The sequence below is a fragment of the Penicillium robsamsonii genome (genome assembly GCF_028829455.1).
Source record: "Penicillium robsamsonii strain IBT 29466 chromosome Unknown utg000003l_segment0_segment0, whole genome shotgun sequence".
NCBI classification, from domain to species: domain Eukaryota; kingdom Fungi; phylum Ascomycota; class Eurotiomycetes; order Eurotiales; family Aspergillaceae; genus Penicillium; species Penicillium robsamsonii.
Window position 1 is genome coordinate 6,329,999 of NW_026643221.1, and position 14,819 is coordinate 6,344,817.

Below are 14,819 nucleotides of genomic sequence, written 5' to 3' on the forward strand. Positions count from 1 at the left end.
CGCTTCTTGCGCATACTTTCCCACTATGTCAGGAGTTGGCCCTAATGTTTTCGGTGCATCCTTGCCACATGCAAGACACGGAGTTTGATACACATGCCTATGGCCCGTCCGTGGCTTTTTGCCTTCGTTGGCTACACACTTGCCTCCCCGACTCGACTCTTTACTACTTTTCTTTTGTTGTTTATGCCGTCATGCCCCTTTCCTTCAACGAAGGAGACGATTCAGTTTTGTACATTTATTTGCATTAGCCATGCATTGACTGTTGAATTTTTGTATTTTGCTTCCTTCAACGTTTAATCTATTGCTCGTCGTATCCTCGTCCATCACAAATATATTTCTTTGTGGTCATATTGGACTAATATATGCTATGCCTCCCATTCAGAAGTACTTTACCCTACTTCTCGTTTGGGTAATCTTTCTCGGCCATATTCTCTACGCTCATTGCATTTTGATGCTTCAGGGTCACATGTGTGGAGTTTTGGTGCTGCAATACTTCGATATTGAATGTACATACCAATCTCCATAAGAAACGAACATGTCCATGTCATTCCAGACTTGTAGTTGGGTTGTAGAAGATTATACTGACTTCCTAAGTGTCTCAAGTCGAGTCGTCTGCATTATTAGCCCTAATATGAATGACCGATACACTAACCACCTTTCGGACTTATAGGTACACGGAATACAAAGTATGCACATATGATCGAAATCTGTAGCACGATACTGTGCATCACGTTTAATCAATCATTTTATTCAAAAGGTCGGATATTAAGCCCACGCCTCCTCATCTTCGACCTCTTCTATCTGAACATGCTTACGCTGTTCTTGGTTAAAACGTCGCTCCTCTTCTTCTAACGTCAACATCCAATCCTCCTGTTCCTCCTGTTCCTCCTGTGGCGAATTGCTAGCCTGTGCTTCCGGGGCAGGGCCGGCATTATACCCAGCTTTCTCAAGCTTATCCATCTCTTCCGGTTCCAACAATTTCCCCTGTCCCTTGATTGACTGCTGTTTCATCCTGACCGCAGCCGGAACAAACTTCTTGGTTGCCTCCTGTCGCAAGTCCCGGATCTGAGGCTTCGCTTCGTAAACAGTCTTGGCCACTGGAACCGCCGTTGGACGAGATGGCAGCGGATGAGGACCAGTACGCTCAACATTCTGTTCTGAAGGTACATTTCCATCTCGTCTGCGCTGCTGCTGGCGCGGGATTGGTGGCGGTGTATCGCGCGGCATGGGTATCCTTCTCACATCTTCATCCGTATCACTGCTGTCACTATCACGAGGCATTCGTGTCTCATCTGCGCCTCGCCTCCGCTTCCCAAGCACGCCATCGCCACCACCCCGTCTAGCACCATCATGCTGGTAGCCTCCTCTGCCGCCCTGATCGAACCGGGGTGCCTTGTCGCCAAGAGCTTCGCGCGCTTTCAAAACACCTCTCAAATCCTTCTCCAGTGCTTCGAGGAGCTCCTTATCGCGTGGTCGTAGTTTTTGTCCTGATTCCTCAGCTTCTTTGAAGCTGTTGATTTGGCGCTGGATTCGATCTGGGTTGCGCCGCGCAAGTTTCTCGTTTCGCCGCGCTAGTGCCTCTGCTTTCCCTTTCTTCAACTCTTTTTGTTTATCTTGTTTCCGCTGCGCGGCCGCTGGGTTGACCGAGCGCTCTTTGTCTTTGGCCATGACGTCGTGTTGGTGTTGGTGTTGGGATTGGTGTGTGGGTCGTCTGTAATAATTGGTATGGCGTAATCTAGCTGCGGAAGCTGATAAATTCCACGAGCTCTTGTCGAATCAATTCCGCAAATTAGGCACCGGCAGGAACGTCTAGGCTCTGTGGTGTCGCACGTGAAGTGTATGGTTGGAAACAAGGGTTCAAGGCGCAGGTAGAAAAGAGAGCGCGCAATGAGAAAACCGGGTTTGACTAGCTTGCAGAATGACTGGCGATCAGTGCGTTAGGTCGCCTCGACTGGATCGATCGCGTCGGGCCGTCAGGTCGAGACTGCAGGTGTCGGGATTGGGATTGGATGATGCTTCACAGGTCGAATGCGAGTAAACCCTATGAACAAGCGGTGTGTCAAGTAAAACCGTGGGTTTCAACCTCACAATCTAGGCAGGTAAGGTTTGAGTGTAGTAGAGGAAAGAAGTTGAAGTTAAAAGTACAGAGCGGTGCAGTGACCACGGAAGACTTCCAAGGCTAAGTGGATATTTTTGGTTGGCAGAAAATGAGCTGACTAGTCACATACACATATTGAAGGCGGAGAAAGAAACGGTGTACTCAATAGCCAATAAAGGTTAAGTTCCAAATGGTCGCTACCGTTTTCCGTAGAGACACTAAGTGGAGTGATAGAGAGCTAGGTATCCATGGTTCAGGACTGGAACTACAACGACATACATGCATCTATATTGATCTATATGTATTTACTTATATTCAAGAGATCATTGATGGAATGTTCATTATTCTTGCATATATATATATGTAAAGTTGTGAATACTGCTCTTGATTCTCTTATATATTTATGGTAAGCATACTGCAGAGCCTCTTGGTCCTCCCACATTGAGATAGGTGCAGAGCCCAGCATCTAGCCTCGCAGTATGCAATATAAACCAGAATCGAAGCAGTACTTAGATGAAACTAAAGAAAACATCACAAAACATCAAAACAAGAAGTACATAATGCACTAAATATTGCTTTTTCTTGATTTTCGTTCCATCTTCAAGCCCCTCTTTATGGGGAGGTCCGAGGTATCATATTTCCGCCTGAGCCTGTGCTCCAGAACATATAAAAGAGAAATCTCACTAGCTTCTTCGACGGGGAGCGTAACTGGCTTCCCTCGAGCCGCGCGCTGTTTAGTTGCCGCCAAACTCTCAGCGGCTCACGCCTTCTTTCTCCGCCTCTTTTTTCCTTTTTGATTTCTCCTCATGAGGGAAAAAAAGAAGCTCCCCTCCCCTCTTTAGTCGTCAATAGTCGCATTCCCCGGTTTGACTGCAGTATATCGCAACCCATCTTCTCTACACCTTCCATCCTCCATCATGACCTGTGGTCCGTTTGGTCTCACATCGAGTTTGATCGGCGCATAGTAGACTGTCGCGGTCGGAGCATGTCTCTGCCGGGACCAAATGTCCGTCTCAGCCTCGATTCCCGATACTTCGCTTGGCCTCACCTCTTCCGAGATCCAGATTCTCCGACAGCAGCAACAGATTGCCCTGCAGGGTGGCCACGCCGGCAGTGGGGTGGCCAGGGGCAGAGGCACCGGAAGAACCAGCAATTCCAGCTCGCGCGCAACCAGCGCTGCCAGCAGCCAGGGCCGTTTGCTGCTCGACCCTATGAGTCTTCGCGCATTATCGCACCAGCTGGACGATTTGCAGGCTCGGATCAGTCACCAGATCGAATATGTATGTTACCCCCCGCGGCTCTTGGCCGCATGTCCATATCACCGGGAAATCGCATTTGCGTTAACATGAGATATCCTTGATAGCTCGAGGATCAAATGCAGCGCTCCATCCAAAACACCTACGACCGCGCGGGAAACGTCATTCGAAATGCCGATGCCGAAATTGCCCGCACCCGTGAAATACTAGCCTCCATCGACGATTTGGACAATGAGTTGGCGAAGATCGCTCATATCCGTGATATCGTCAAGTCCTTCCGTGGCCGGATCGAGAACCTAGATCACCGCATTGACCAGAGTTCTCGGCGCCGACGGTGATGCCTGCCCATATACACCCCCTCCATATACTTTCTTCGAATCCACACCTATCTTGAAGCGCTCCGAAAGACCGTGCACGGTCATGCGCTCTGCACATCTCACTTTTACTCGACTACTGGATGGTCCGACCGATACACACTTATATTCTCTCCACACAAGTACTCGAACCAGAACATATCAAAGCCGACAGAACAAAAGAAAACAAAAAACTATATACCGAATGTGTCCTCACGGACTCTTTTCTCGAATGCGCGTCAGACCCCGTATCCATATATGTCACATTTCATTGGTCTGGGTATCTGCTTTATGAAACAATTGGCTGAAAGAGCTGCATGCCGCGAGGTATCACCGAGGTGAGACTCTGCTGTTGAGTATGCGACCTTGAAGGACTATAGTATTTTCACGACTGCTTGGGCTATGCCGATAACGGCCATGGCAAACTCGGGTTTCACCCGGTACTGGAAATCCATGAAATTTGATGACTATCATGAAGGATTTTTAATGTTTCAAGCGCATAAACACGATTGATCTTTGTGTCTTCTTGTTTGATTTGATACTTCTGCTATTTCTCCTGTTGTTTCGATTCCCCTCTCTGCATGTTGCGTGTACATTGCTCTGGGTTTCTTTCTTTTTTTTTTTTTTTGCGTTGATATTGGCCCATGTCCATCGCTGGGATGATTATAGCTTGGCTTACGGTGCTCTGCAATATAATTGGGAACAATTTCTTCAAAATGATTGGGTCGTACGTTGCATTGCGTTGGTTCCTCAAAGGTTGGCATGAACATTCAAATATCGAGATCTGGATTTGAATACCAAGCAGTTCGTCAATGTGGTCACTGCAGGTTTATTGAGGCTGCTGGCGGACTTTGAGACCTATTTCGGCGATGAGGGAGGACATGGCTACCCTGGTTGGATGGAAACACCGGCCATTGTAGCTGAGAGCACATCGTAAAAGCCGACCAAAGGTATAGTCGACGGCCTCCCCCAAGACGCCTTTGTTCATGTCGTTGCTATCGCAAAAGTGAGTGCAATGGCGTTTCGATGCGTCCACCCTGAAAGTGTAACCGCACTGGTTTTGTGTTCCGCATGACACGAGAGGATGTACAGGGTGCAGGATTCCGCGGGAGAAGTAGCCCACACGTAGATAAATTTGCCGGGTGCTATTCATGTCGCTGGAACATCCATAGCATCCAACATCGTCACGTCCTCACATAATTTGACTGGTTCTCCTTGCGACGCCGCCAAGGTATCAACATTTGGTGCATTCAAATCGCGTAACGAGGCCGAATCTTTCTCTTTGCGACGCTGAACGAGCTTTTTCCCACGTTTCTCCGTCTGGGGGAATCGCTTTTCAGTCCCGCATGAGAGGCACTTGACGACTAGTACATCGGCCCATGGCTTCTTGCCGCCGCGACTTGCATTTTCGGTTTCATGAGAGCAAGTCACTCCCGGTATGAGGAGTATATCACAGCGCTTGCAAACTGATCTCTTCAATGTGACTGGAAGCCGAATCTGTGTTTTCATTGCAACGGCGCGTAGATGTGATACACATACCCTTGAGAGGTTCCTCAATGGCTCTTGAGTCTTTTTTTGATTCACGGAGCAGACTTGTTGTTTGGTATCTAGCGTATGGCCATCCTCCCCTGAGCTAACATGACTAGTAACTGAGTTGTGTTCATTGTTGTGGACTTGGGCGTTCTGATCCTTGACGTGTGTAGATTTGCCCTGGAAATATGCAGCGGCTTGGTGTAGATAATCCAGCCGCGCTCGAATATGGCTCTGAGAATTCTTGGAATTTTTAGCTTCCTTCTTTCCTTTTACTTTTGCCATCTCGAACATTCGACAGATCAACAAGTGGATCTCAAGATTCCAGTTTGCTGCGACCTGCAATTCGAGAAAAGCTTCCCTTTGACGCTAGACCGAAAGCGGTGAGGCTGAATAACCACGTGATACTCCCTTGGTGAGGTCTTCCTCCTACCGCCTTGTGACTTCTTCCCCTGCGCACCTTTGTTATCGAGACCTGCCACACCACGGTCCATAATCTTCTCTTACTATCTTTGTCTTCTCTTCACTTCATCCCCCGCATCAACTCTCCCTCTCTCTCAATACTTTTATCTTTCTTCTCCCTCAACCTATTCACGCCGTCATGTCTCACGAGGAGGATCTTATCGACTACTCTGATGAGGAGCTTCAGACCACCACAGCACCGGCCACCACTGCTGCGCCTACCGCCACCAATGGCGATGCCGACAAGCAGGGCGACTTGACTGTAACCGGTGGCCGTCCCGACAAGAAGGGCAGCTACGTCGGTATCCACTCTACCGGTTTCCGCGACTTCCTGCTGAAGGGTGAACTTCTGCGCGCCATTACCGACTGCGGCTTCGAACATCCATCGGAGGGTTAGTTTAACTCATTATTCCCACAAGCGTTCCTCCATTTCTTCAATCTCCAACGTCCGTCCATCCTCGCGGGAAGATTCTTCTGTCGGTTTTTGGGAATCAGTCGTGTTTCGAATCTGCAGACGACATGAGGATTATTGCTCCTGAAAATGGACAATATCTCTCACAATATATATGCGTTTGGTCATGTGCCGCTCTTGCGCTAAGCCCGAGCCTCCGTCCCCCAACTCCCACGTAATTCGTGGAGATTGGTGCACGCGATGGAAGACTGTGATATTTATCACGTTTGTCTCCTTGTGAGACGCACCTCATGTTGTCTGCAGAATATGATAGGATATCCACAAAAAGCATGACTTTTGGATGTGATATACAGTCATGGTGGTTTGATCAAGCGGTGGAAGATGACCGCCCACGCATCAATTTGATGTTGTCGGGGGGATGGACGGACATTGCGAGACGAATATTTTTTTGCTGCTTATTTCGTCGAACCCAATCTAACATCGGCTCCGCCTTCCAACAGTCCAACAAGTTTGCATTCCGACCTCGATCTTGAACGTCGATGTTCTTTGCCAGGCCAAGTCCGGTCTCGGTAAGACCGCTGTCTTCGTTCTCACCACCCTTCACCAATTGGAGCCCGTTCCTGGCGAGTGCCAGATCCTGGTCATGTGCCACACCCGTGAGCTTGCTTATCAGATCAAGAACGAGTACGCCCGTTTCTCGAAGTACCTGCCCGACGTTAAGACTGCAGTCTTCTACGGTGGTACCCCTATCCAGAAAGATGTCGAACTCCTGTCCAACAAGGAGACCCACCCCAACATTGTGGTCGCCACTCCCGGTCGTCTGAACGCCCTGGTCCGTGACAAGAAATTGTCTCTGCGCAACGTGAAGGCCTTTGTTCTCGACGAGTGTGACAAGATGCTTGACCAGATTGGTACGTACATGCGAGATACGACTCGAGTATCACCTCCCACTAATACCCTCCCTCAGACATGCGCCGTGATGTCCAGGAAATCTTCCGTGCTACCCCCGCCGATAAGCAGGTCATGATGTTCAGTGCCACCCTCTCCCAGGAGATTCGCCCCATCTGCAAGAAGTTCATGCGCAACCCGCTGGAGGTCTATGTCGATGATGATACCAAGCTCACCCTCCACGGATTGCAGCAGTACTACATCAAGCTCGATGAGAAGGAGAAGAACCGCAAGCTGAATGAGCTTTTGGACAACCTGGAGTTCAACCAGGTGATCATTTTCGTTAAGAGCACCCAGCGTGCTAACGAGCTCGACAAGCTGTTGCGCGAGTGCAACTTCCCCAGTATTGCAGTTCACTCTGGTGTCAGCCAGGAGGAGCGGTAAGTTCGTCCGAATTCGGTATTGGCTGCAGCAATTTGCTGACCTCCATCTAGTATCAAGCGCTACAAGGAATTCAAGGAGTTCAACAAGCGTATTTGTGTTGCCACTGATGTCTTCGGCCGTGGTATTGATATCGAGCGCATTAACCTCGCCATCAACTATGATCTCCCCGCCGATGCTGACTCTTACCTGCACCGTGTTGGTCGTGCCGGCCGTTTCGGTACCAAGGGTCTTTCTATCTCCTTTGTCAGCAACGAGGATGACGAGAAGGTTCTTAAGGAGATTGAGAAGCGCTTCGAGGTTGCCCTTCCGTAAGTTTCCTTCCATTCTACACCATAATCCCCTTTGGCAAAAGGCTAACCATGTTCACAGTGAGTACCCCGAGGCTGGTGTCGACTCCACCACCTACATGGCTTAGACCTATCTAGGTGAAAACTTTGTTGATGTGAAATTTCTTTTTCTCTTTCCAATTGTTATGGCGCAATAGCTCGGGTTTTGATATGTTTTTCTCCGCCGTTGGGCCCTACCTCTGCCCCCCCGTGGGTTTGAAGTGAGGCACAGCCCTTCTATGTATTCGAAAACAGCAATGGAAGCAAGAATGGGTTAGCCCTGCACGACTGTTCAACTGTATCCTGACCGTATCCTGACGGAAACCTTGGGGTCTCAATGTGGAGTTGTGATGTCATAGCTATCGACGTCTGCGAGACAACTCAAAGCCGAAGACAATCAGATAGAAATATGCACCGCCCTGCGGTCGTGGTTTCCAATCAGACGACTCGAAGACCCTGCCAAGCCAGCTAGATTGAATAAAGACACCCAAATTCAATCTCCGATCATATGTGTTTGTCGTGATTTGCCCTTGTCTGTCGGAGCCGGTCCACCTGTAGCTCTTAGGACCCCAGAAATAACCTCCCACCATACAGTGTACCACGAGCTGAATGTATGTAGTTAGGGGTCGCAGTTCCGATTTGACTTGCAGAGTCTTTGTACCTAGGTAGTTAGCATGATCATCTTTTACGTGACGATTTTGTCAACAACGCGATTTGTACAGATTCGAAGCACCATGTTGATCTAACAACACATTATCAGGTCGCAACAGCCGATATAGCAAATCTTCAAGCCAAGCCAAAAAAGAAGAAAAACAGCCTTTTGTCGTCGCCCGCTCGAAAAGCCCATAGCAAATTTCTGAAGACCCCAAGACAACCCGAATCTACTGTGATATACGTACTATTCTTGTTCAACGTATATACAGCCAGTCGTTGTATGTAATGCTGATTTACAAGTTCAGTATGTATCAGTATCAAGATTTGCAAAATAAATGTTTCCCCTGCATGCTGCAGGGAAATGACAGCAGTTAAGCTGAACACACGGCAGGGAAATTGGGATATTCTTGAGAAGCAAGATATGAATGCATGGATGATCCCGTATAATTGTCAAGGATCAAGTTTTTCATTTTGCTACTCTGTAGTATACTGTGCTTGATGTTATGAGTCATATATATATCTTCGAATATGAAATATATGTACAACGTACAACATACAGTCGTTAACCGTAACACCGAGAAACTAAAAAATATCAAGCATAAATAAAGCCCATAAAAAGAACTGAAATATAGAATGCAGTTACCTAATGCAGTAACCTGTTGGAGGCAAAGTGGCTTAGCCCAAAGCACTAGAAAGATGGAAAGACACCGGGTAGCGCATCACCCTCAAAAACCTTGTCTTGAGTTTTCAGTGTGTCCACTTGTCCACTAGGGGGCTGTCTTGCTCTAGCGCTCTTGTCGTGAGTGGCTCTGTGTCAGTTTGATCACGAAGGCGTGCAGAGTCTGCATTTACGTGATTTGAATATTCAGATTGACAACATACGGTGCATAGAATATACACATGATTGTACCAAGTACAAATTACAACATATGTAGCTGTCTATCTGAACTCCACTAGCCCAATCAACTAGACACAATGAGAAATAGCGTTGAGACATGGTCGATCAAAAAATATGATAGGCCAATGGCCGTGCACTGATACGATCGAGCTTGCATCAGTACGTACGGAGTACGGAGTATTTTCTGTATTCACAATTCCACCAATTTTCTCTCCTTTTTGTACATCCGCGAAGTTCCGAAGCCCCGAGAGAAAGAAGTGCACTCTAGGCTTTATCGACCCCAGGGGACCACTTGGAGCCACAGTGAGATTAATTTAGTTTCAGTGAGACGAGGCTTTCCCGATTAATTTATGGTAAAACGTGATATCTAAAATCTCCAGCCCAATTATATCCCACTGTCGGCCGTCCTGGGGCGTAGTCATGACATCTGTGGCTTCCCCTAACGCCATAAAATTCAATCATTCCAAGCCTTAAGATTGTGGCTGAGGCAGGATACTTATGAAACTCTTATATTGAGAAGATCTGTTTTCGGTCTCCGCAATCGTTATCGCCACCTGGGCAACTGTCGGCATGACAATAACATCTGAATGTGTGTACCTGGTAAGAAAATATAATTTGAATGCTATTTAGTTCTATCTATTCCCGGCTCCGAGCAAAAAGAGAGGTGTCGAATATTGTGGTTCCACCTGCACAACGGGCTATTATTTGTATAGATTTATTTTATTTATTATTATGTTGCATGTTGATTTCCCCAGAAAGTCTGGACTGGTTCCAAGTGACCTGCACATATGTGACTGATCAGTAGCAATTTTATGGGCCGGAACAGCAGGGAAACACAGCCAAGTTCTACATTGCTTGCATCTCGTCCTTTGAGCCAATAAATACTATGTTATCAGATTAAGTCGAAAATCCCCGATATCAGAAAGATTCTTGGGATCCCTTGCGGTCGCTGCAAACATCGGCACGCGCATCACTTTGGTATGCTGGGATTATCAACACCCCTTCTAAGGTATGTGGATGGTCGATCCTAAATATCCCTTGTAATTGTATCAGCCTCCTATCTTATGCAGCTACTGATCTCGCATAGGTTTAAACGAGTCTAAAGTGATCTCAAAAAAAATCTGTGTCCAAGTATCGAGTTTGATGCACTTTATTTTTATTTTCCACTTTGTATCACTAGAAATATAACATTCTTTGCAAGGTCCAAGGGAATGTGGTGGGGAAGAAGACGTTTAACCCCTCTTATGGTTCCAAGTGATACAACATACAGTACACAATGACCGGCCAATTTCCTGTGTACAGCCCAGTTGTCAATTGGATGTCGATCAGGGATACAAAATTGATGCGTTCGTCTGCATGTGTGGTTCAGGTACCGTATACTCTGCACACAGGGATTTAAGAGGAGCTGAACTAGATCAGGAATGATTTAAAGAATGTGCCGTTTATGCCCAATATGTTATGATATTAGTTTACTTTAGGTCTAGAGAACCGGAAGATAAACCCGTTCACGTTTACAAAAGTCCGTTGGCATATATACATATGTACTTGATTGCTTAACGTTCGTCCTGGCTGAAATAGGGTTGGGGTGGAGGTAGATGACGAGACCAGAGACGCATACGCGTCGATGAACATCCCCAGAACTTCGAAAGAGCAGAGATCGAGGCTAATCAAAATTTAAAATTACAGTATTACACTGTAATATAAAACAAGTATCGGAAGAAGAAACTAAGTTTAAATATAGTATCAGGCTATCAAGGCAATATGTAATGTGCCCAACTCTCACCTCTAGAAGATTATAATTGAATATAATTGAAATGTATATCTGACTATCTAAGCTCTCGGTGTCTTTACATATCTATGAGAGAAAAATTTTCGTCTCTATTATTCCATGTATTGGAGCCGCAAAATGACTAGATGATGTGGAGGCTAGACCCCTACGGAGTAGAGAATGGCCATAAGTGTATCAACAAAAATAGAGTAAAAAAAAAGATCGAAAGAACTGCATCCATCGATTTTGCACTTCAAATATTCTTATCGTTCCTTGATTTCCGTTTTCGGAGGATCTATTGAAGGCTTACAAGTTTATCAAGGAGGAAAACAAAAAAAAAAGACCGATCGCATTCAACCGTTTTTACTCTCTTTTTTTCTTTCTAAAGCGTGAAGTCCAGAGACAAGAGACAGAGAGAAGATACGGCAAAAAAAAAAAAAGAAACTTGAACGTGGAACAACCCTGTCTCTTTTTCTCCCTCCTCCCTCCCCCCGGTCTAAACTTCCATTTGCATTTCATCCTTCACAACTCTCCTTCCCTCTTTTTTTCTTTTTTTGTCTCTTCCCTTCTTCACTCACCCTTTCTTTTCCTTCAATCTCGTTTCCCTGGGAATCTGGACCTTTCGACCTGGGACTTTCCCACCCAGTTCCTTCCAGATTTGAGAGATGGCTCCTCCTCCACGTCTGCGCATTCTGTCCGGTGAGTTCTTCAATCTCCTCAGATCTTGACCGGGATATTACAGAAATGGGTCGTTATCTAACCAAAGCCTGTGTAGTCGGTGGCAACGCAATCTCAGCTTTTCTCTCATGGCGACTTCAGGCAACAACCTCCTGTGACGTTACGCTAGTCTGGAAATCCGGATTTGATGCCGTGTCTCAATACGGTATCTCATTTAAGTATGTATTCAGGCTCTTGTGTCACAGCCAGATGGCTAATTCCGTCCGCAGATCAAAAGCATTCGGCAACGAACGATTCAAACCCCGGCATGGTGAGATTCGGATTTCCACCCTCGGAGCCCTGGCCAGAGCCTCCCGGCTGACTTGTCTCGATTTCTAGTTGTTCGTGCTCCCGAAGAAGCCTCATCCCGTGAAAACGCCTACGACTATGTCATTCTCTGCGTGAAAGCCTTGCCGGATGTATACGACCTTGCTTCTGTGATTGAATCTGTCGTCACTCCCCAGCACACCTGTATTCTGGTGAATACCACAAATACTCTTGGCATTGAAGCCCATCTTGAGCAAAGATACCCTACCAACGTCATCCTTTCTCTGGTTTCCAACGTGGAAATCTCTCAAACCGGTCCCAGCGACTTTGAACATCTGAGCTCGAGCGAGATTTACGTGGGCGCAACCAACAAATCTTCCTCCATCCCGACCTCAATCCAGAACGACATGGCGGCGGCATTGTCAATGACTTTAAATTCTGGTCAGGTCGACTGCAAGGTTTCGGATAATATCAGACAGGAGCAGTTCGAACGGATGATAGGGTGAGTTCCTTCGGATTCATTTGAATCTCAAAATGGTATGCTAATCCTCTCCCAGCCCGATCGCCTTCCACCCTGCAAGTGTTGTCTTCGACACCCCCAACCACACACAACTCCTCGAAAAAATCGGTGCTCGTTCACTGGTAATGGGCATCATTGACGAGCTGATGGAGCTCGCCTCTGCACAAGGTTGCTCATTCCCTAGTGACTTCCGGGATAAGACCGTCCAAAAAATGATTGCGTTGGAAACTCCGACTACAATGTACTCAGATTTCCAGGGCCGACGTCCCATGGAGGTTGAGACTTTCCTAGGGTCACCAATCAAGTTGGCAATCGAGTCCAATGTTGGCGTTCCCCGAATCGAGACAATGTACGCAGTGCTACACCACCTCAATATCGCAAACCAGAGCAAGCCCCGCCAGGAGTCTCCACCTGCATCCGTCATGGGTCAGCCGCCTCCCCGAATGTCGTCCGCACCTCAACAGCAGCGAATGAATGGTGGTACACCATCTATGCGTGGAAGCCGAACACCCTCGGGCATGAGCATACCCCCACAACAAAGACGAGGCCCACCCCCTGGTATGATGCCGAGAGGCCCAGGCGGACCGATGCTAATGCCACCCCCAAACCGAATCCAGCGCGATCCATCATTGGAGGGCCTTGAAGAATTCAGCCATTTGGTTGTCTACGACGAACAGGGCGAACCAACTGTACCGCAGCAGAATGGAAATGGGTACCCCGAGCCGGCACCTGGCCCTGTTTCGGAGTTGACATTGCGGGAGCGAGAGCTGGCTCTTCGTCAACGTGAGATTCAGCTACGTGAACAGGAGATGAACATGCGCCGAGGCCCCCCTGGCCCCCCAGGACGTCGAGGACCAGTTCCTTCTCGCCCTGCTACCGCCTTTGATGAAGAAGATGAGGATTACTTCGACCCGATGGATAACATGGCGATTCCTCACATCGACCCTGACAGTGTCGACATGATGAGCATGACTTCCCGCCGAAGGGGCAAGGGTCCTAGCCACAGCCAGTTCCGCAAAAACCCCGAATTCGGTGTAAACCCCCCTCCTGGCTCTGGTGGCAGCCGTCCTTCCTCATCAGCCTTCAACCGTTACTTTGGCAGAAAACGCACGAGCGATCGTGTGATGCAAGAAATCCCCGGTCTCCATGATTCCCTCATGGACAACCCCATGATGAGCTACTCCTCCAACAGATATGGAGCCGTCGACCGGAACCAGATGCACGCGGATTCTCGAGCCAATTCTTTAACGGCTAGCCACATGGGCGACTACCCACCTCGACCCTTCCCACAAAGCCGGCGCAACAGCCAGACTCCTGGAATTCCATTCGGCGGGCCCCCAGGACCTCATGGACACCCTGGCCCAGGAGGTCCGGGAGGCCCCCGGATGGGCCGCCCTCCAATGCCGCGTGAACACAGTCTTGGACCCTCTGGTGGACCTCACAATGGCCAGCCTTCCCCTCCTGGTAACATGCGCACCCCGGTGTCGCGGTACCCTCTAGGACAAGGAAGCGCGGCAGGGCCGCAGCAAGCCGAGCAACACTATGGGGTGAGCAACGCGTTCCCCGCTAAGGGTCCTCTTAAGAACCAGAATCTGACCGGAAGTGCGAGCGCCAGCGCGGGGAGTGGTGATAGTGGAGCCAGTGCCAATCTTGATTCCGAACCCTCATCTCATAGCAGTCAGGTCAGCCTCGGTGGGCAGGGGATCGCGGCGCCCGTTCGTTGAAAAAAAGAAAGAAAAAAAAAAAAAAAAAAAGGGGTTCCCTCCGCTTTTCTCAATAGCTGACCGGCGTTCCCATGATTGAATTCCATTTTCGGCATTGCATTCTTCCTCGGCTTGGACGATCATCGTCCGCCGAAAATTGGTCATGTTTGGACCTTTTTTGCATCATGGTGTCATTATGCGGGGACTTTATTCTTCGGTCCCGTGCTCTCGAAGCACTGGTTAATACTCTGCTGTTCCGCTTCTTTACATATACATGAGGGACATAGGGGTCTTCGTTGCTCATTTTTCATATTTTTCTGTTTCGGAGTGTGGTTGGGATAACGAGGTGTATCTGCGTGTTTTTGTTTTTTTTTTTTTTTTTTTGGTGATTTGCTCTGCATCGATACTCATCCTGTTTCGCGGCATTATCGATTTTTAATGAGGCCACTACGCGAGCCTAGACTGGGACATCCTTATCCTTGCTGTTTCTCCTCCCTTCTCATCTTTACAGCATGTCGATATA

General features: G+C 48.0%; 5 protein-coding genes across 5 annotated transcripts; 3 read left to right on the forward strand and 2 right to left on the reverse strand.

Moving 5' to 3' along the window:
- Nucleotides 1–765: 765 nt before the first annotated feature.
- N7447_007145 (WW domain binding protein 11) lies at nucleotides 766–1,668 on the reverse strand (the record flags this gene model as incomplete). The annotated part of the gene is made up of 1 exon (XM_057231407.1): nucleotides 766–1,668. One exon carries the CDS (start codon nucleotides 1,666–1,668, stop codon nucleotides 766–768), a length of 903 nt encoding a protein of 300 aa, XP_057086497.1.
- A 1,434-nt stretch (nucleotides 1,669–3,102) lies between these two features.
- Nucleotides 3,103–3,692, forward strand: N7447_007146 (uncharacterized protein; the record flags this gene model as incomplete). The annotated part of the gene is made up of 2 exons (XM_057231408.1): nucleotides 3,103–3,378; nucleotides 3,462–3,692. 2 exons carry the CDS (start codon nucleotides 3,103–3,105, stop codon nucleotides 3,690–3,692), a joined length of 507 nt encoding a protein of 168 aa, XP_057086498.1.
- Nucleotides 3,693–4,856: 1,164 nt separating this feature from the next.
- N7447_007147 (ribonuclease P Rpr2/Rpp21/SNM1 subunit) lies at nucleotides 4,857–5,522 on the reverse strand (the record flags this gene model as incomplete). Its single annotated transcript, XM_057231409.1, has 1 exon — nucleotides 4,857–5,522. One exon carries the CDS (start codon nucleotides 5,520–5,522, stop codon nucleotides 4,857–4,859), a length of 666 nt encoding a protein of 221 aa, XP_057086499.1.
- Nucleotides 5,523–5,838: 316 nt separating this feature from the next.
- On the forward strand, nucleotides 5,839–7,858 carry N7447_007148 (ATP-dependent RNA helicase SUB2; the record flags this gene model as incomplete). Its single annotated transcript, XM_057231410.1, has 5 exons — nucleotides 5,839–6,091; nucleotides 6,612–7,022; nucleotides 7,079–7,439; nucleotides 7,494–7,751; nucleotides 7,813–7,858. The coding sequence occupies 5 exons, from the start codon at nucleotides 5,839–5,841 to the stop codon at nucleotides 7,856–7,858; spliced, it is 1,329 nt and encodes a 442-aa protein (XP_057086500.1).
- Nucleotides 7,859–11,754: 3,896 nt separating this feature from the next.
- On the forward strand, nucleotides 11,755–14,317 carry N7447_007149 (ketopantoate reductase family protein; the record flags this gene model as incomplete). Its single annotated transcript, XM_057231411.1, has 5 exons — nucleotides 11,755–11,788; nucleotides 11,865–11,985; nucleotides 12,037–12,077; nucleotides 12,146–12,575; nucleotides 12,631–14,317. The coding sequence occupies 5 exons, from the start codon at nucleotides 11,755–11,757 to the stop codon at nucleotides 14,315–14,317; spliced, it is 2,313 nt and encodes a 770-aa protein (XP_057086501.1).
- Nucleotides 14,318–14,819: the final 502 nt, after the last annotated feature.